Source organism: Bubalus kerabau, chromosome 17, assembly GCF_029407905.1.
Source record: "Bubalus kerabau isolate K-KA32 ecotype Philippines breed swamp buffalo chromosome 17, PCC_UOA_SB_1v2, whole genome shotgun sequence".
Classification (NCBI taxonomy): Eukaryota; Metazoa; Chordata; class Mammalia; order Artiodactyla; family Bovidae; genus Bubalus; species Bubalus kerabau.
Genome location: NC_073640.1, coordinates 37,989,488 through 38,007,071, shown reverse-complemented (window position 1 = coordinate 38,007,071; position 17,584 = coordinate 37,989,488). Strand labels below are relative to the sequence as shown.

The 17,584-nt window shown below is 57.4% G+C and overlaps 1 protein-coding gene across 4 annotated transcripts; it reads left to right on the top strand.

Moving 5' to 3' along the window:
• The first annotated feature begins 1,134 nt into the window (after nucleotides 1-1,134).
• FHOD1 (formin homology 2 domain containing 1) lies at nucleotides 1,135-17,536 on the top strand. Of its 4 annotated transcripts, XM_055551390.1 has the most exons (25): nucleotides 1,294-1,416; nucleotides 3,099-5,166; nucleotides 9,287-9,393; nucleotides 9,791-9,855; nucleotides 10,117-10,184; nucleotides 10,261-10,366; nucleotides 10,443-10,537; nucleotides 10,804-10,915; nucleotides 10,999-11,093; nucleotides 11,203-11,346; nucleotides 11,485-11,618; nucleotides 11,700-11,915; nucleotides 12,048-12,071; nucleotides 12,460-12,513; nucleotides 13,365-13,480; nucleotides 13,973-14,178; nucleotides 14,488-14,643; nucleotides 14,862-15,044; nucleotides 15,130-15,249; nucleotides 15,327-15,488; nucleotides 16,151-16,341; nucleotides 16,433-16,625; nucleotides 16,704-16,866; nucleotides 16,941-17,141; nucleotides 17,214-17,536. In XM_055551390.1, the coding sequence occupies exons 2-25, from the start codon at nucleotides 5,068-5,070 to the stop codon at nucleotides 17,294-17,296; spliced, it is 3,093 nt and encodes a 1,030-aa protein (XP_055407365.1). In that variant the 5' UTR covers nucleotides 1,294-1,416; nucleotides 3,099-5,067; the 3' UTR covers nucleotides 17,297-17,536. The 4 variants fall into 4 exon arrangements, with proteins under 4 accessions (XP_055407361.1, XP_055407364.1, XP_055407363.1 ...); XM_055551386.1 differs by lacking the exon at nucleotides 3,099-5,166 and having other exon boundaries at nucleotides 1,135-1,416; nucleotides 13,568-14,178; XM_055551389.1 differs by lacking the exon at nucleotides 3,099-5,166 and having other exon boundaries at nucleotides 1,135-1,416; nucleotides 17,214-17,535.
• The last annotated feature ends 48 nt before the right edge of the window (nucleotides 17,537-17,584 follow it).

The window sequence follows — 17,584 nt, the reverse complement described above, 5'->3', positions numbered from 1 at the left end:
ACTGGCAGACGGCCAGTACAGAGGCCGCGGACCCCGACGCTACCCCGTGCAGACTGCAGGGGGCAGTGCGCCGTCGCCTTCAGCTCAGCCCTCTGGAGCCTAAGACCCCTGCGGGCCCCGCTCTCAGACCAGAGCTGCGCACGCGCACTAGGCCCTTTTAGAAAGCTGTGAGGGATAACTGTCCCCATCGTCCCCAGAAACCCCAAGGCCCAGATTGGGCCGAGTTCATCTAAGGCTGAGGAGGACTCTCCTCCTCTTCATTCACCAAATCGAGGGGCAACCGCCCTCCCTTTCCCCTAAACTAGTGAACTCTTCTCACCCTTTCCATGAGACAATGAAGAGAACGTATCTTCTTCCCTAAACTACGAAAACCCCAGCCTATCGATTCCCTTCAAACCAAAAGGAATTCACTCAACCTTTTTCCCAAACCTGAGGGGGCATTCGGCTTATCCCGCCCTAAACTGAAAAGGACCGTTTCCCCTTTTCATTGAAGTATAGCCCATCCCTGTTCTTCCCCCAAATTGAGGGGAATCGGAATCGATTCTAGCTAGTGTTCTACCTAGCGGCCAAACTGAGTCATTCTATCCTTTTCCCAAAATTAAGAGCACCCGTCCCTCTTTCTTTTCCAACTAAGGGTAAATCATCCCACCTCCTCCTTTGAATTGAGTGTAATCTATTTGCACTTCTTGCTCCAGACTGAAAGGGACCCATCTCCTTGCTTCCTCCAAATGAAGGACGCCCATCCACTTCATACCTCAGCTGAAAGAAATCAGGACCTTCTAGTCCCTAAACCTAGGCGGACCTGGCGGGCCACGATCTGAAGAAACTTCCACCCCATCTTGCCCTAGCAGTCTCTCAAGAGAGCACAGCCTCGCCGCCCTCAAGCCCAAAGAAAGCCTCTCGACGCACTGCGCGTTCTCGCAGTGGGTGGGGGGGACGCGCGAGCTCGGGTTTTCCCGGGACTAGCCTGTGAACTAACGGGACCACGATCACGCCCTCTGAATGATTGGCTGCAAGCTCCACCAACCGCAGTACTGCCCTCGACCCCGGGCGTCCGGAGACTAGTATTGGCTCCACCCCCTTTCTCGGCCCCGCCTCCGCCTGGCCCCGCCCCTCTCCCTAGGCGTCCTGCCCGGCCCTGCCTAGACAGCGAACTAGTTGAGTAGAAGCGGCGGCGCGGCCCGGACCCGCCCGGAGGCAGGCAGTGGCGGAGCCATGGCGGGCGAGGAAGACCGCGGGGACGGGGAGCTTGTATCACTGGTGACCGTGCGGGTGCAGTACCTAGAGGACACCGACCCTTTCGCATGTGCCAACTTCCCGGAGCCGCGCCGGGCCCCCACCTGCAGCCTGGACGGGGCGCTGCCCCTGGGCGCGCAGATACCCGCCCTGCACCGCCTGCTGGGGGCGCCGCTCAAGGTGAGGGGAGCCGGAGAAAGATTGGGGGCGACTGATGGTTCAGGGTCGGCTCTATGAAAGCTTTTGGGAGCCTCTCGAGGAGAGGCTGAAGCAAGCGGGTGCACTCCTCTGGGAAAGTTTTGGGCTGAGCACCCAAGGTACACGTTGCCTGGCCGGTGGGAAACGCCTTTCGAGTTGAGGGAAACTGAAGAAGGGAGATGAAAGCTTGTACTCTGCGGCACCCAGACTGCCCTTCGAAATGAGGCCCACCTGGGGAGGCGCTCGGGGTCCGCTCCCTGCCTGTCTGCTCTGCATGGGGGTAGCGTTGGCGTTTGGGTGGTAGCGGTCCTAAAAGACGCAACTGAGGATGGACCAGCTTTCACCTGCTTTAGGTGAGGTGGGGGCGGGACCACGAGGAGGGGCGGGCCTGAGGCGGGCCACCAGAGGTGTCTTGAGGCAGGATTGGGTCCTTCCGGATAGAGTATTGTCCGTGCCGGGTGAGGCCCCGCTAGGGAGTGCCGGCGGAGGTGAGACCACAGGGTGAGGGGAGTTCCCTGGAAGCGGCCTGGCCTGGGACATCCTGAGCGCGGGAGGCTGCACTGGTGGAAAAGCCCTTTAAGTCACCGCCCCCACCATCTCCGCAGCAGCCGCCGGCCGGGGGCTGGAAGGGAAGTAGCGAGCCGGGCTAATTTTAAACCGTCGGCCTGCCCTAGTTTGCCTGCACCCCAGAGCCTACTCGTGCACGGTGCCGGGAGAGGCCCTTTTGCAGATGACCCGCCCTACCTCCCCTCCTGCTCGCCGCGCTCAGCCCCCCGCAGGCAGCCCTTTCCGGCGTATTCGGTTTCCGGGCCAGGACTCTGGGAGGCACACCACCACCTCCCGGGGTGCCCCGCCAGCCCGTCGGCACCAAGTGGTGAAGCGAGAGTTGGTGGAAGTGTCCTCCCTTGCTCCCAGGCTTAACTGGGTGCCGAGTTGCGCAAACTTGCCCCCCGGGCCTGGGGTCTCCCCTGGAATGTGCCCCAGGCGCCAGGCCCCCAGCCTGCATTCCTAGCGCTGCGGGCCTGCCCCGCCTCTGAGCGCGGGCGGGAGAAGCGCTGAGACTCGGCCTGGGGAGTGGCGCGTGTCTGAGCGGAGCTCAGGCTTCAAGGACAAGGATTGAAGATAGCAGCGCATTGCCCTCTCCAGACTTTTGGTGACCCCTTCTTGTTCTGCCCTGTTCAAAGGAGCATACCGAAGTGGACCCAATAGAAGCACGTCCAGCCAGAAGCCACCTCCCATTCAGAATGGGCGCTGGGGAGAGAGGGGTGCTGAACTGAGGCCAGGTTCCTGCCTCCAGACTCCTGGAACACCCAGTACTGAAATAAGCCTGGAGCACGACAGGGAACATAGTATTCCTCCCACCCCCCACCCCTGGAGGACACAGCTTAGCCCTAACACCCCTTCTCCAATCAGGGACGAGTTTGGGAGGATCATCATTACCCCTTACCTCTCCCTCTCATTTAGGGACCCGTCACCACCACCGCCTCACCAGGTGCTTTGCCCTGTTCTCTGCTCCCTAGCTGAGAACTGGGATTGATATATGTGTGTGTGCTCAGTTGCATCCAGCTCTTTGCGACCTCTTGGATTGTAGCTTGCCAGGCTCCTCTGTCCATGGCATTTTCTAGGCAGGAATACTAAAGCAGGTTGCCATTTTCCTACTCTAGGGGATCTTCCTGACCCAGGGATCCAACCCTCATCTCTTGTGTATCCTGCATTGGCAGGTGGATTCTTTTACCACTGCTCCACCCGGGAAGGAAGCACCAGGATAATGTGTTAAGTAACCCCCACCTCAGTCCTTTCTGATCTCCCCACTTTCATGATTTCCCACCTGGTCTACCTGAGGACTGCCATATCCCCTACAGGCAGGATAGGGGGGCCCGGACACTGGGTTACCACTGTGCCTGGAGCCAGGACTCCCTGGGGCTGGCATCTCTGCCAGGAATGGTCAGATGCACTGTGATGTGCATATCCCAAATATAAACTGTGACCACAGCCCCAGAATAGAAGGCCAGAGGAAGAAGGGCTGAGAATACGGTAGGGGCAGGGACATCAGAGAGCAGGGCTCCTCCTTGTAGGAACTGTCAACAACTGGTCCCTCCCCTAGTCCTGGAAGTGGTGCCCCAGGGGCACAGACATGACTCAGGCCTGCTTCCACAGCTCTCTAGAGGGGAGAGGTGGCCCCAAAACCCAGGCCTCCCCATCCCAGGCTGTAGAGTAAAAATAGGCTCACTGCTTCATCCTCTGCACAGTTGTCCAGCAGGAGAACAGTTCACAGCCGAGTGACCTCTGCTCCCATCCCCCCAACTCAGGGTACTGACCCCCTTCAACCCTGCAGACCCTGCCGGATCCCTGGGAAAGGACAGAGGCCCAACCCGCTTTCTCTCTGGGGCTCCACCCCCCACACCCCATTGGGCTGTGGCTAGCCTATAGAGTTCCCCGCTGAGGGCTTCCTTTTTAAATGTTCAGAGTTTTCAGGTCTGAGAAGGCCTTGCTCATTTCCTCCCAGTCTAGGAGGAAGCTCCTGGCCACAGCCTCTGACTCATCCCCTGGCCCTGGGGAGGTGGAGGGTGGGGGTGTGTCCGGGCAGTGCCTTGGGTCATGTGTAGTGTCCCCAGGGGATCTGTCTGGAGACAGGGGCCCCTGCCCCAAGGGAGAACCTAGCCCTCTGGCCCTGACCCAAAGCTGCCCAGTCCCACCCTCTTTGCTACCTTTTGCCCTTCTGGGCCTGCCTCTGGAGCCCCTCCCTGATATCCCAAGGCCCTGCCACATCTGGGATGGCACAGACTTCCTTCTCCCTGGGCTCCAGGCAGAGGGACCTGGGTTCTGCTCTGACCCTGATGCGAAGGCCAAAGGGGCCCCCATTCCAAGCAGCAGAGATGGCCCTAGAAATCTGTTCATTCCCAGCAACTTTGTTTCCCCAGCTGTGGCTAAACATTGCAGGGGAACAGGTGTGGTACTTGTTTCCTGTCCTTGCCCCTCCCTACTCCAGCCTCAGTTTACCCCTTAGGAGCAGCTGTGGCAAAGGGGCTAAAGTGTGAACCTGACCTTCTGGGACAGGGACCATGTGGCAGTGTCCCAGAGGATTCTTAATAAGATGGGGTGCTCTGGTGATCAACTGAGCCCTTTGGAGATCTCTTTGGGAGACTGTAGAAGATTGTGATGTGAGCATGAGTCATGGTCTCCCCCCAGCTTTCCCTGGGGCCAGCATGTCCAATTTGCTGTTCATTCTGGGCTGCAGCCTGGTAAGGGACCCCATGATCTTGGTCCTGGCAGAAGTTGGCCCTGTTACCCCAGCAGGTACGATGTGCGAGTGTTCATTCGTGTTCCCTTGCCGGAACTGGGAGGACCAGTTTGGGGTATTTGCACAGTTCAGAAAGCTGAGGGGCATTCTCTAGCCCTTGGCAACCCCGCAGGCCCCAGCCCTCACTCCACCTCCTGCCCAGGATTCCCTGGAGCATTTCCAAAGTCCATGAACCCAAGATCAGTTCAGGGAGCCCTGGTCCCATTCCTGATTGTGCAACCTGGGGCAAATTCACAGAATTTCTGAGCCTTGGTTTCCTCACCTATAGAAGGATTATCAGGAGAATCAAGGCACCAGGCAGCCCAGTATGTGGCACAGAGAAGGCATAACAAATGCGGGCTCCCACCCTCAAGGCCCATTCATGTCATCTCATTCAGGAAGCCAAAGTCCAATTGGAGACCCAAGATAAAAGGGAGGAAAGAAAATTACAGGTCAGTATCGCTGATAAACATAGATGCTAAAATCCTCAACAAAATGCTATCAGATAGAATCCAACAACACATTAAAGGATCATGCACCACAATCAAGTGGGTTTTTCCCCAGGGATGCAAGGATTCTTCACAAATCAATCATGTGATACACCATATTAACAAATTAAAATAGAAAACATCAGAACACAAGGTCTTAAGAAAGGAGAAGAAACAGTTAAATTATTTCCTAAAACAAGAATCCTTCAACATGTAATTCTTCACTTTTCTCCATCTTCCTTGCCCCTGGCATTCTCACCCAATTATACTGTTATGAAAAATATTGGGGAGTAGACACCATGGTCCCCTAAGCTTGCCCTGAATGTAAAACCACATGTGACAAGTTGGTTTGAGCTGCCAGAAAAGCCTGAGTCCAAGGAATGAAGAGAAAAATGGGCAAGACAGAGGTAGGAAATTAAGAGGTACAAGCTGCTATATATAAAATAAGTTACAAAGGCTTCCTCAATGGCTCAGATGGTAAAGAATCCTCTTTACCTGGGGGATCAATCCTGGGTTCGATCCCTGACTCAGGAAGATCCCCTGGAGGAGGGCATGGCAACCCACTCTAGTATTCTTGCCTGGAGAATCCCATGGACTGAGGGGCTTAGCAAGCTACAGTACATAGGGTCGCAAAGTGTCAGACATAACTGAGTGACTGAGCGAGCATGCATGCTTGCATGCACAAGAATATATAGTACAGCATAGGGAATATAGCTAGTATTTTATAATAACTTTAAATAAAATATCTTTATTTTTTTTATTTTGGCTGCACCACGCGGCTTATGGGATGACCAGTGGCTGAACTGGGGCCCTCGGTAGTGAAAGCTTGGAGTCCTAACCACTGGACCACCAAGGAATTCCCAAGCATAATCTTTACAAATTGTGGACTACTACATTGTACACCTGAAACTTATACAATATTATAAAATCAATATCTCAATACAAATAAGCAGATAAATAGAGAAAAATGAGCTAGAGCTGGGAGCCTCCACCCCAAGGCAAACATCAGAGAAGTGAGGAAGACAAGAGCCTGGAGGCAATCCGAGATATGGGCCTATGCTTACCCTGTACTGACCCCAGGCACTGTCAGCAGGGACCAGAGTTTGGGCTGCCTCCAGGCTGGCCCAGCCCCAGGGTGCAAGAAACAAGGCCCAGAGGGTTGGCGCTCCGAATGGTGACCCCAGGAAGGGGCCAGGGCTGTGAGGGACCAGCAGCACCCAGCTGGCAGGAAGTCTCCACTCTGCAGCTTGCCTGACCCCGCCCCCCACTCCATCTCCCCAGAACAGACAGCTAGAAGTGGGGGGAGGGGAATCATCCTAGAGGCTCTGGACCTCCCCCCAAGAACTGGGGCCTAGGCAGGATAAGATAGGCAAAGTGGCTGGAAAAGCCATGGCTACCATCACAGAGAGAAGGGCTCATCTGAGGAGGCGGGGGGTGCTGGAGCATTCAGTCTTCAGGACCCTGCCCCAAAGGGACGTGGGCATCCTAGGGGTTCTGAAAGGAAAGGGCCATTCTCAGCTCACAGAATTAGAGCCTGGATGTGGGCCTGCAGGAGGGGAAGAGAATGTTCTGTGGATGTGCTCACCTGTGCACAGCCAGTAGCATGTGTATGTGTGTGTGTGTACACCCTGCCTGACCATATACTTGGGTGTGTGAGCTGCTACCAGGCATAATCTGCTCACCCCTCCAGTGTTTACCTTCACAGTCTCCTCTCAGCACCCGAGGCTGTGCTTCTACATTTATTTGTGACCTTTTTCTGAGTCAAACCTGCCTACCTCCCCAACAGAGTTGGCAGACAGGGAAGGCAAAGGCAGTAGCTTGTTCCCTGTTGTGTCCTGAGCACCTAAAACTAGCCAGGTTCGTGAATATTTGAATGAATGAGCTCTTCTACATGTGTGTGACTTGAGGGATCTCTGAGCGGGGGTTGTGGCTTTGGGGTCCCAGAGTCTTCCAGTCCAAAGTGGAAGGAGATGTGGCTGCGCCTGGCTGGGGGTGGAGTAGGGTGGCTGCTTAGTCACTGTGTGGGAAGAGGGATCAAGAGAAACGCGGGACTGCCCTTAGCTGAGCTGGCCCCAGACAAAGTTCCTCAGCCCTGGGGCCTTGCCTCTCTATCGCAGGGCCCATTCCCAGTAGGCCCTGGAGAAGATGACTCTGCTCCCAGGGAGGGGAGAGAGGCCAGGCCCTCCCAAGGCGCCCAGGGGAGGGCAGGCAGCCAAGCAGGAAGTGGGACAGAACAGGCTGGAGTGTTTGTCCTATGTCCCACGCAGGAACCCGGGGGGAGGGGGGGGGGAGGGGTGTCACCCAAGGGCCTTACAGGCTGAACTGCCAGGAAGGAGCCGGGTCAGGCTCTCAGGCATGAGCAAGAATACTAAGCGGAGGCAGGACAGGGGCAGGAGCCAGACTCCCTTAACCCCATGGGACCGAGGGCAGCTGGAAACCTTGGGCTGGGTCCAGAGGAGTGCAGGGCTGACAGAACAACAAGGCACATGTTGAGGTTGACTTGCCCAGTAAGATGGAGACCAGAAGACGCCTTGCCTCTCCAGAGGTGGGCTTTCCCTGGGCCTCTCAAGTCAAGAGAACTTAGCTGAGCCCTGCACACTGGCATGGTGCTGTGGAGGAGGTGGCGAGGAGAGGCACAGTGCTGCCCTCAGACTCTCAGGAGTCACCTCACTAGGCTTCTCTACCGGCATTTCTCAAGGGGCCAAGCATCCTGCCGGGTGGTGGTGGTGGTGTTCCCAGTGGTAATTGTGTGGAGCCAGGCTCGGGTGGGTGGGAGGCATGGGCAGTGAACTCATGGATGGAGCATGTACTTTCTTGTTATACTTCAGGTTCCAGGGACCCACTATAGGCTGACTGTGAAAGTGAAAGTGTTAGTTGCTCAGTCACATCCAACTCTTCGCCACCCCATAGACTGTAGCCTGCCAGGCTCCTCTGTCCATGGAATTCTCCAGGCAAGAATACTGTAGTGGGTTGCCATCTCCTTCTCTAGGGAATCGTCCCAACCCAGGAATCGAACCCGGGTCTCCTGTATAGTAGGTGGATTCTTTATCATCTGAGCCACCAGGGCAGCCCTCAGTAGGCTGACTGAGTTACACCCTAAAATCTGGTGCTCAATAGGCCTCTTGGAGGCCTCTGAGGTTTAGCTAGGACCATGGGGACTGTCTGAGTCTTTGCATCAACTGAGCAACTGAACTGAACTATGGGGACTAGAGCCCATTTGGGGATAAAGCAAAGACCCTCAGGCCTGGAGGGACTGGGAGCCCTTCTTCTCACTATCTTGACTTGGGGTGACACTCATCCTCCCCGAGCTGGGTTTGCACCTCCCAGCATTCTTTTTTTTTTTTTTTCTCCCAACATTCTTAACACTTTCTCCTTTGACTTGAATGCTTGTGGCTGCAACTTATCACCCCACAGAGCTGTGAACTTCCTTGAAGGCAGGAACTTCCTCCTATCTTGTCTCCATCCCCCTTCCTCATTCATGTGTATTGGCTCAACAACCATTTAGGGAGTATTTGCTGTGCCCCAAGTGTGTGCTAGGCTCTGCAGATGTCGTATGGACAAGACAGACGTGGTGCCTGGACTCAGAGTAATCACAGTTAGTGGGGAGGGATCCTAGTGCCTAGGATGTGCTGATGCCATGTGGAAGGCCTCAGAGGAGGGTTCACATGAGGGCTGGAGGGATTTGCATAGCAATGGCTAGAGGAGTCCAAGAAGGCTTTGCAAAAAGGCATTATCTGATAATTCCCTGGTGGTTCAGTGATTAGGACTCTGCGTTTTCACTGCCGAGAGTGCAAGTTCAAACTCTGATCAGCGAACTAAGATTCTGCAAGCTGCATTGGCACAGCCCCCCAAAAGCATTATCTAATCAGAAACCTAAAAAATTGGGTAGGTGTGAGCCACGAGAAAGCTCTTTGCATGAGTTTTGCACAGAGTAGGCCCAAGAGAACTGACTGCTCAGGGAATGCATGGCTGCAGTGCAGGCCTCTGCCAGTACCCTGGGTGGGGAGGTAGGAGGTCATGGGCTCTCCATGCATACTCCTGCCACCTCTTTCCCAGCCCTGACAGCTGGTCCCTTTGCCCCCAGCTCGAGGACTGTGCCCTGCAAGTGTCTCCATCTGGATATTACCTGGACCCTGAGCTGTCCCTGGAAGAGCAGCGGGAGATGTTGGAGGGCTTCTTTGAAGAGATCAGGTCAGAGCGGATGGGGTCAGGAAGGCGAGGCTGGCTCCCACCCTTGCCGCCATGCTGGAGGGGCTGGCTCAGGGGTCAGTGGCCAAGACACCTGATCTCTAGCCAGGGCTGTGGGTCACCTCCTGCTGCCCAGGGGAACCATGCCAGGGGAATCCCAAGGCCTGGCCAGTGTTACCTGCTGCCTGGGATGGGAGTGGGGGCTCACCCACATAACTGAGATGCCTGTGTTTGCGCAAACCTTCCTATCTGAACAACCCCTGGGCTCAGAGAAGCAGCTGGTGATGAAGGAGCTGGGCCAGGGAGGGTTGGCATGCGGGGAGGTCTTTGGCTGCCTTGGCATGGATGGAGGGACCCCAGGAAAGGGCTGAGAACTGCTGACTAGGCTACTTGATTCCAGCAAAGGGCGGAAGCCTACTCTGATCCTGCGAACCCAGCTCTCCGTGAGGGTCAATGCCATCTTAGGTGAGTGTGTGAGGATATCAGCATATCCAGCAATTATACCCCCTTCATACACCCCGCTTCCCAGTTGGCTCAGTTTCTTTCAGGCCTGTGCTGGACAGTGGACAGGACAGATGAGAGGCAGGATGTGTTTCCCCTCCTATTCCTGTCCTGACCCCTTCTCCCAGGGCCAGGGCAGCTGCTGGACTGTGATAAGTGTTGCCCAGAGTCAGGGAGTTGTGATTGTGTCCCCTTGAGATTTCCATGCCCACCTACCCCTTGCAGAAAAGTTGTATGGCTCCAGTGGCCCTGAGCTCCGCCGCTCCCTCTTCTCACTAAAGCAGATCTTCCAGGTGAGGCTCAGAGGTGGGCCGGGGATGGGCATTCAGGCTGAGCCCCACCCCCCTAAACCCCCCTTGGTGCCCCCAGGAGGACAAGGACCTGGTGCCTGAATTCGTGCACTCTGAGGGGCTGAGTTGCCTGACCCGCGTGGGCGCCGCTGCTGACCACAACTACCAGACCTACATCCTCCGAGGTCAGCCCCACCCCTCTCCCATGATCCCTGCCTTCAGTGACCCCTTCCTGACCTCTTCTTGTCCCTGTGTCCCCAGCCCTAGGCCAGCTGATGCTGTTTGTGGATGGGATGCTGGGGGTGGTGGCCCACACTGAGACCGTGCAGTGGCTGTACACGCTGTGTGCCAGCCTGGTAAGTGGCCTTCCACCCAGCCACGCACCCTTTTCCCACTGCCTCTCTCTGGCCCTTAGTTTCCTCAGCAAAGTGGGCTGGAATGGAGTGGGTCTGTGGCCCCTCTAAGCCTCAAAGGCAGTTCAACACCTGGTCCTAGAGATGGCTCTTTCTGCTTAGACTGTCCTCTCTGGGTCCACCCCCCCCCGAGCCCTTTCTCCTCCCTACCAGGAGCCAGCACAGGTCTGGCCCCAGCCCCACTCACACGTGGTGACCCCTCCCCCCAGTCCCGCTTGGTGGTGAAGACAGCCCTGAAACTGCTACTGGTGTTCGTGGAATACTCTGAGAGCAACGCACCGCTGTTCATCCGTGCAGTCAACTCTGTGGCCAGCACCACGGGTCAGAGACTGTCCCTCCCTCCACCGCTGGGAACCCTCTCTCCTACTTGTTCCCACGTGAACTCTCCCCTTTCTGGGTGGCAGGTGCTCCTCCGTGGGCCAATTTGGTGTCCATCCTGGAGGAGAAGAACGGCACTGACCCCGAGCTGCTGGTGTACACTGTCACCCTCATCAACAAGGTGGGATGTGGGGAGCCAAGGGGAAACCCAGGGCCATCCTAGGCCGCTCAGTCTCTTGTCCTCTGATCCGTATCAGCTTCAGCCTTGCCCTCCTATCCCCACCCTCCAGACTCTGGCAGCCCTCCCGGACCAGGACTCCTTCTACGACGTGACAGATGCACTGGAGCAGCAGGGCATGGAAGCACTGATCCAGCACCACTTGGGCAAGGCGGGCACTGACGTCGACCTGCGAGCCCAACTTGTACTCTATGAGGTGGGCTGGGCCATCAGGGCCGGAGAGAGGAGGGGAAGGAGGGGCTGAAGGGGAGGAAAGAGAGGGGGCGCCATTATCCAGGGCCCCACTCCATCGAGTTGGGCCTCAGCCACTCCCTTCTGGGCCCAACTCTGCTAGAACGCCCTGCGGTTGGAGGATGGAGACCTCGAAGAAGTCGTCACAGGTGGGCGGCGCACCACCCGCCGAAAACCTTCCTCAGAGGAGGGCAAGAGGAGCCGCCGATCTCTGGAAGTGCGCTCCCCAGAGCCTGGGTAAGAACAAGCTACCTTGGCGCCTGGGGAGGGGTGGATCAGCCAGGAATAGCCCCGCCTCCTGACAGGCCACACCTCCAGCTCCACAGGCCCCGCCTCTCCGGTCGTCTCCACCTCCGCTGCCAGCCTGGTCCTGCCGACCAGCTCCACCTCCCGCCCCGTAGGCCCCGCCTCACCTCCAAGCCCCGCCTCCAGCCCCGTGGGCCCTGCCTCTGGCCTCCATAGCACCTTGAGACTCTTTCCTAGCGTCTCCGTGGCGCCCTCATCCGACAGCTCCTGTGAGAGGAGCGTCTACAAGTAAGTAGGGAGATACAGGCTGTCGTGGGAGTCTTCTCTCCATCTGTCCCTCCTCTCTGCGCCCTTCCACGGGCCCTCCGCCTCCTCTGCCCGAACTTCTCTGCCAAACGCGTGCTTTCTCTTTCTTTCCAGACTTCACCAAACTGCTCCTGTTTGGTAAGTGACTGCTGGGGGGTGGGGTTCGGCTCTGACTGGACCTCGTCCTTCTGCGGCTTTTCTTCATCTCTTTCTGGCATTCCACCTGTATTGTCAATGTCATCTGTCTCTCTACCCCCTTCTGTCTCAGTTTCTCTGTCACTGCCTGTGACTCTCTCATTTCGCTGTCTTTGTCTTTTACTGCACCCTGTCCTGCGTCATGTCCGTCTCTCCTCTCCATTTCCAGTTTCCTCGCATCACGCCTCCCCAACTCCCTCCTATTCCCATTGTGACTGGGAAGGGACCCCTGATATCACTGCCCGGCTCTGCGTGGGTGTGAGCAACTGGGCACTGTAGGGTGGAGCAGGCACCACAATTACCATTTCTTCCTCTCATCCCCCCGACCCAGGGCCCCTGAGAGCCCACCTGTCCCCCAGGTCCCTACTGGGGAGGCCAGGCTGGAGTAAGTACAGAGGCCAGCCTGCCAGGCCTGCCATGTGCTCAGGGCTTCAGCATTGCTTCCCCCAGCGGGGGTTGCATGTGCCTGATGCAACCAGAGCTGGGGGGCTCTCCCAGACTTATGCCTCCTCAGATACCCAAGGACTAAGCACTGGAAAACAGCTCACTGAGGTCATAGAGGTCCCTGTACTTTAACCGTGGCACCTTAACAGCTTTGACCAGTGATGAGGATGTGAATTCCCAACCTGGAGCCGATTCTGGATCCTCAGCCCAGGATTAGTGCTGGGAGGGACCTAGGGTGCTACGCGGTGCGGAGGTGGAGGAGCAACCTCTGTCTAAGGGCAGGACAGAGACTGAGTGCCAGCAGAGGCTGGAGGGGCCAAAAGAGACGGGATCACCTTCATTATGTCAACATAAACTGAGCGCCTGTCATTTACCGGGCCCCTCTCTAGGCATCGGTCATGGCTCTTGGAAGCTGCCAGACCTGCCAAGGGAGGGACAGCCTGGTGTGGCCATTGGGACAGCTAGCCCCTTCCCCTGCTCTAAGGGTCCTTGTCTAGAATCAGAACAGTGAGCATGAGCATGAACAACAGCAAGACTGCAAGTTAGATGTCACATAGAAGTTTTCCCATTTGTTGACCTAGGAGTACTGGGTTGGTAGTGACCTCCCCAAATGTGGAAGACTGAATGGGGACTGGCCTTGGGCAGGTCCTGGTCTGCTCAGCGCATGGACTGTTCCCTGTGTGTCTGTGTGTGCCTGCAAGTAGGGGCAGTGCCCAGGGGCCCAGCAAGGCATGCGCACCACCCTGGGCTGGGGTATGTCAGACACCTTCACTGACAAGTTCCTCCCCCCAGAGCCCGGTTCCTGGAGAATGTAGCAGCAGCAGAAACAGAAAAGCAGGCTGCGCTGGCCCAGGGCCGGGCAGAAACATTGGCCGGTGCCATGCCGGATGATATGGACGGGTGTCCAGGTGAGTGGGTGGGTGGGCAGTATCCACCCACGTTGCCCTGTTGCTCTAGAGAAGACATGACACTGACAGCTGCTTCCCTTTGTCTAGACACCCGAGAATCAAGGTACTCTCAGGAACCCACCCCTGCACCCAGGACACCCCAGAGTGCTGCCCCCCGAATCCTGCTGTGTGCCCAGCAGAGCCTTGAGCCAGAGCCCAGGGAGCCATTGGCCCCACCAAGCCCCAAGGCTGAGCCTGTGTGGGAGCTCCCTGCCCGTGTACCCAGGCTCTGCATTGGGGACCTGGACTTCTCAGATCTGGGGGAGGATGAAGACCAGGACATGCTGAACATGGAGTCTGTGGAGGCGGAGAAAGGGATCCCACCCCCACCACCCCCACCACCCCTGCTCTCTGGAAGCCTCCCACCTCCTCCACCTCCACCTCCCCCACCCCTCAAAAGTCCCTTCCCACCAACCCCACCCCCACCCCCTGCTGTCCCTGTTCCCCACTCAGCACCTGATGGCCCTGCCCTCCCCACCAAGAGGAAGACAGTAAAACTCTTCTGGCGGGAGCTAAAGTTGGCTGGAGTCCGTGGAGGCTCTGGCAGTCGCTTTGGGCCCAGCCCCACCCTGTGGGCCTCACTAGAGCCTGTCTCAGTGGATACAGCCCGGCTAGAACACCTGTTTGAGTCCCGAGCCAAGGACGTGTTGCCTTCCAAGGTAAGCACATCCTCATCTGTGGGGTAACCCCAGGGGAGAGGGGAGGGAGCCAGAGCTCAAGGGTCTGAACTGCTGGGGAAACTGAGACAAAGAAAGGAGGGGGGACTTGTCTGAGGTCCTTCAATGAGGGTTTAGCCCATCCCTAACTAGCATCTAAGCCCATCCCAAGGCCTTGCACATCCCAGAGCCCTGGCTGTGGGGTAATTGCACCATTTGGGCTACTGAGAGTGGGGCCTTGGTGTGCCCTCTTAGGTTGTTGCCCGTTAGACCCTTTCCCAGTCTTATACTGCCCTTCCCACAATGTCAAAGAAAGCTGGTGAGGGCCGCCGTACAATGACCACAGTGCTGGACCCCAAGCGCAGCAATGCCATCAACATCGGCCTAACCACACTGCCACCTGTGCACGTGATCAAGGCTGCCCTGCTCAACTTTGATGAGTTTGCTGTAAGCAAGGATGGCATCGAGGTAAGGATACACAGTGAAGGGTGTGGGGAGCTGGGCCCTCTCCTTTGGTTGGTGGCCACTTCCTGTCCCTCCAGTGGTGGGCATGGGCTTGGCATTTCTGCAGAGCAGTCCTCAGACTCTGGGATTGCCCCAGATGACCTAGGGAGGAGTCAAGGTCAATACCCAAGGCCTCAGGCCAGCACTGAGTGGCCTCTGTGGGGTGGTGGGTGCATTCTTAGAAGCTACTGACCATGATGCCCACGGAGGAGGAGCGGCAGAAGATCGAGGAGGCCCAGCTGGCCAATCCTGACGTACCCTTGGGCCCAGCTGAGAATTTCCTGATGACTCTCGCCTCCATCGGGGGCCTGGCTGCCCGCCTACAACTCTGGGCCTTCAAACTGGATTATGACAGCATGGAGCGGGTACTTGGGTCATGGGATGGGACAGGCAGTAGGGACATGGGAGCATGATGACCGTGTAGTCTGAGTCCCTGATCTCCCCTACCAGGAAATTGCAGAGCCACTGTTCGACCTGAAAGTGGGCATGGAACAACTGGTGCAAAATGCCACCTTCCGCTGCATCCTGGCCACCCTGCTGGCTGTGGGCAACTTCCTCAATGGCTCCCAGGTGAGTTGATAGCCTGTGAGGGTGGGGACCGGGACTCTGGAGCCGCCCGGGCCCAGGCTCAGACGGGGTCGTTTCAGAGCAGCGGCTTTGAGCTGAGCTACCTGGAGAAGGTGTCAGAAGTGAAGGACACGGTGCGCCGCCAGCCCCTGCTGCACCACCTGTGCGCTCTGGTGCTGCAGGCCCGGCCCGACTCCTCCGACCTGTACTCGGAGATCCCCGCCCTGGCCCGCTGTGCCAAGGTCAGCACCCGACCTCTACTCAGAAATCCCTGCCCTGGCCCGCTGCACCAAGGTTAGCACCCAACGGGCCTGACTAAGGCTGGCCATGGCACGAGGGGCACCACTTCCCTCCCTCCCCCGAGTGGGCTGCCGGGCCAGGGCTTGCTCAGGTTCCAGGCTTGCGTGTGGGCTCTCTCCTCTGCCAGAAACACTCTTCTCTTGGCCTGGCTACACCTACTCAGTTTTGGGTCTGTTTAGCTGCCACTTATCCCAGGAAGGGGCTTCCCTGGTGGCTCAGATGGTAAAAGAATTTGCCCGCAATGCAGGAGACCCAGGTTCGATCCCTGGGTCAGGAAGATCCCCTGGAGGAGGGAATAGCAACCCACTCTAGTATTCTTGCCTGGAGAATCCTATGGGCAGAGGAGCCTGGTGAGCTCCAGTCCATGGGGTCAAAAAGATTTAGACATGACTGAGCAGCTAACACTTTCACTATCCCAAGAAACCTCTATTCCCTACTGTATCACATGGACTTGCTAGTCTCTTGCAGGAGACTGGGAGCTTTTGGATGGCAGGGGTCGGATCTGCTGTTTGCTCAGGGCCCAGGCTGACCATCCCAGCACAGAGGTAGCCTTAGGCAGTGTCTGTCTGTGGGGGGATTGCATGTTTACCCCCTGCTTTTCCAGGTGGACTTTGAGCAGCTGACTGAGAACCTGGGGCAGCTGGAGCGCCGGAGCCGGGCAGCTGAAGACAGCCTGCGGAGCCTGGCCAAGCACGATCTGGCTCCAGCCTTGCGTGCCCGCCTCACCCACTTCCTGGTGCACTGTACCCGCCGTGTTGCCATGCTGAGGGTCGTACACCGCCGTGTCTGCAACAGGTGGGGGCATTGCAGAGAGAGGCAAGACCGCCACCGCCATCCCTCAGACCCCAAGCAGGACTCAGACCTCCTCTCCATTCCACCCACCTAGGTTCCATGCCTTCCTGCTGTACCTGGGGTACACGGCAGAGGCAGCCCGTGAGGTCCGCATCATGCAGTTTTGCCACACGCTGCGGGAGTTCGCACTGGAGTATCGGACCTGCCGGGACCGGGTGCTGCAGCAGCAACAGAAGCGGGCCACATACCGTGAGCGCAACAAGACTCGGGGACGTATGATCACTGAGGTGGGTGTGCCTTCTGGTCTTGACTGCCACCCCCGTGGTTTTCTTCTACACCCCATTCACCCCTTTCCCCCTCTCTAGACAGAGAAGTTCTCAGGTGTGGCTGGGGAAACCCCCAGCAAGCCGTCTGTCCCTGTGGCTGTGAGCAGTGGGCCGGGAGAAGGTGATGCTGATAGTCATGCCACCATGAAGAGTCTGCTGGCCAGCAAGCCCGAGGATGCCACACATGGCCGTCGCAGCAGAGGTGGGACCAGTGGCTGCTGGGGGCAGTGGGCTCTGGGGCCACTCTAGCCTGACCTTTTTACCTGGCTCCCACAGGCATGGTCCAGAGCAGCTCCCCAGTCATGCCTACAGCAGTGGGGCCCTCCACTGTACCCCCGGAAGAACCTCCAGGCTCCAGTTTACCCAGTGACACTTCAGATGAGATCATGGACCTGCTGGTGCAGTCAGTGACCAAGAGCAGCCCCCGTGCCTTAGCTGCTAGGGAACGCAAGCGTTCCCGTGGCAACCGCAAGTCTTGTGAGTATTCCTTGCATGCCCACTGCCCACCTTAACCCCATCAAGCCCCACCAACCCTGCTCTGTCTTGCAGTGAGACGGACGCTGAAGAGCGGGCTGGGAGAGGATCTGGTACAGGCACTTGGACTGAGCAAGGGTCCTGGCCTGGAAGTGTGAAGGTGCTGCCTCCGGGACCCCTATCTGGGCCACAGCCCACAGTGCAGGAGACTACAGTGAGGAGGCACCAAAGCAGAATTCTGGGCCTCTTCTCAACTCTAGGGCCACTCTGGGCCTGTGGCCAGTGCCGTGAGCAGTATTAGCTGTGTGTGCCTGTGTGGATGTGCGTGTGCATGTGTGAGCTCCCTGGATACATGGAGCATAATAAAGAAGTTTTCCTAGCCAATCAAGAGTCTTTTTCTTCCTTCAGGGTACCCACCACGCTGGGCCCGTAGCAGAGAAGAAAAT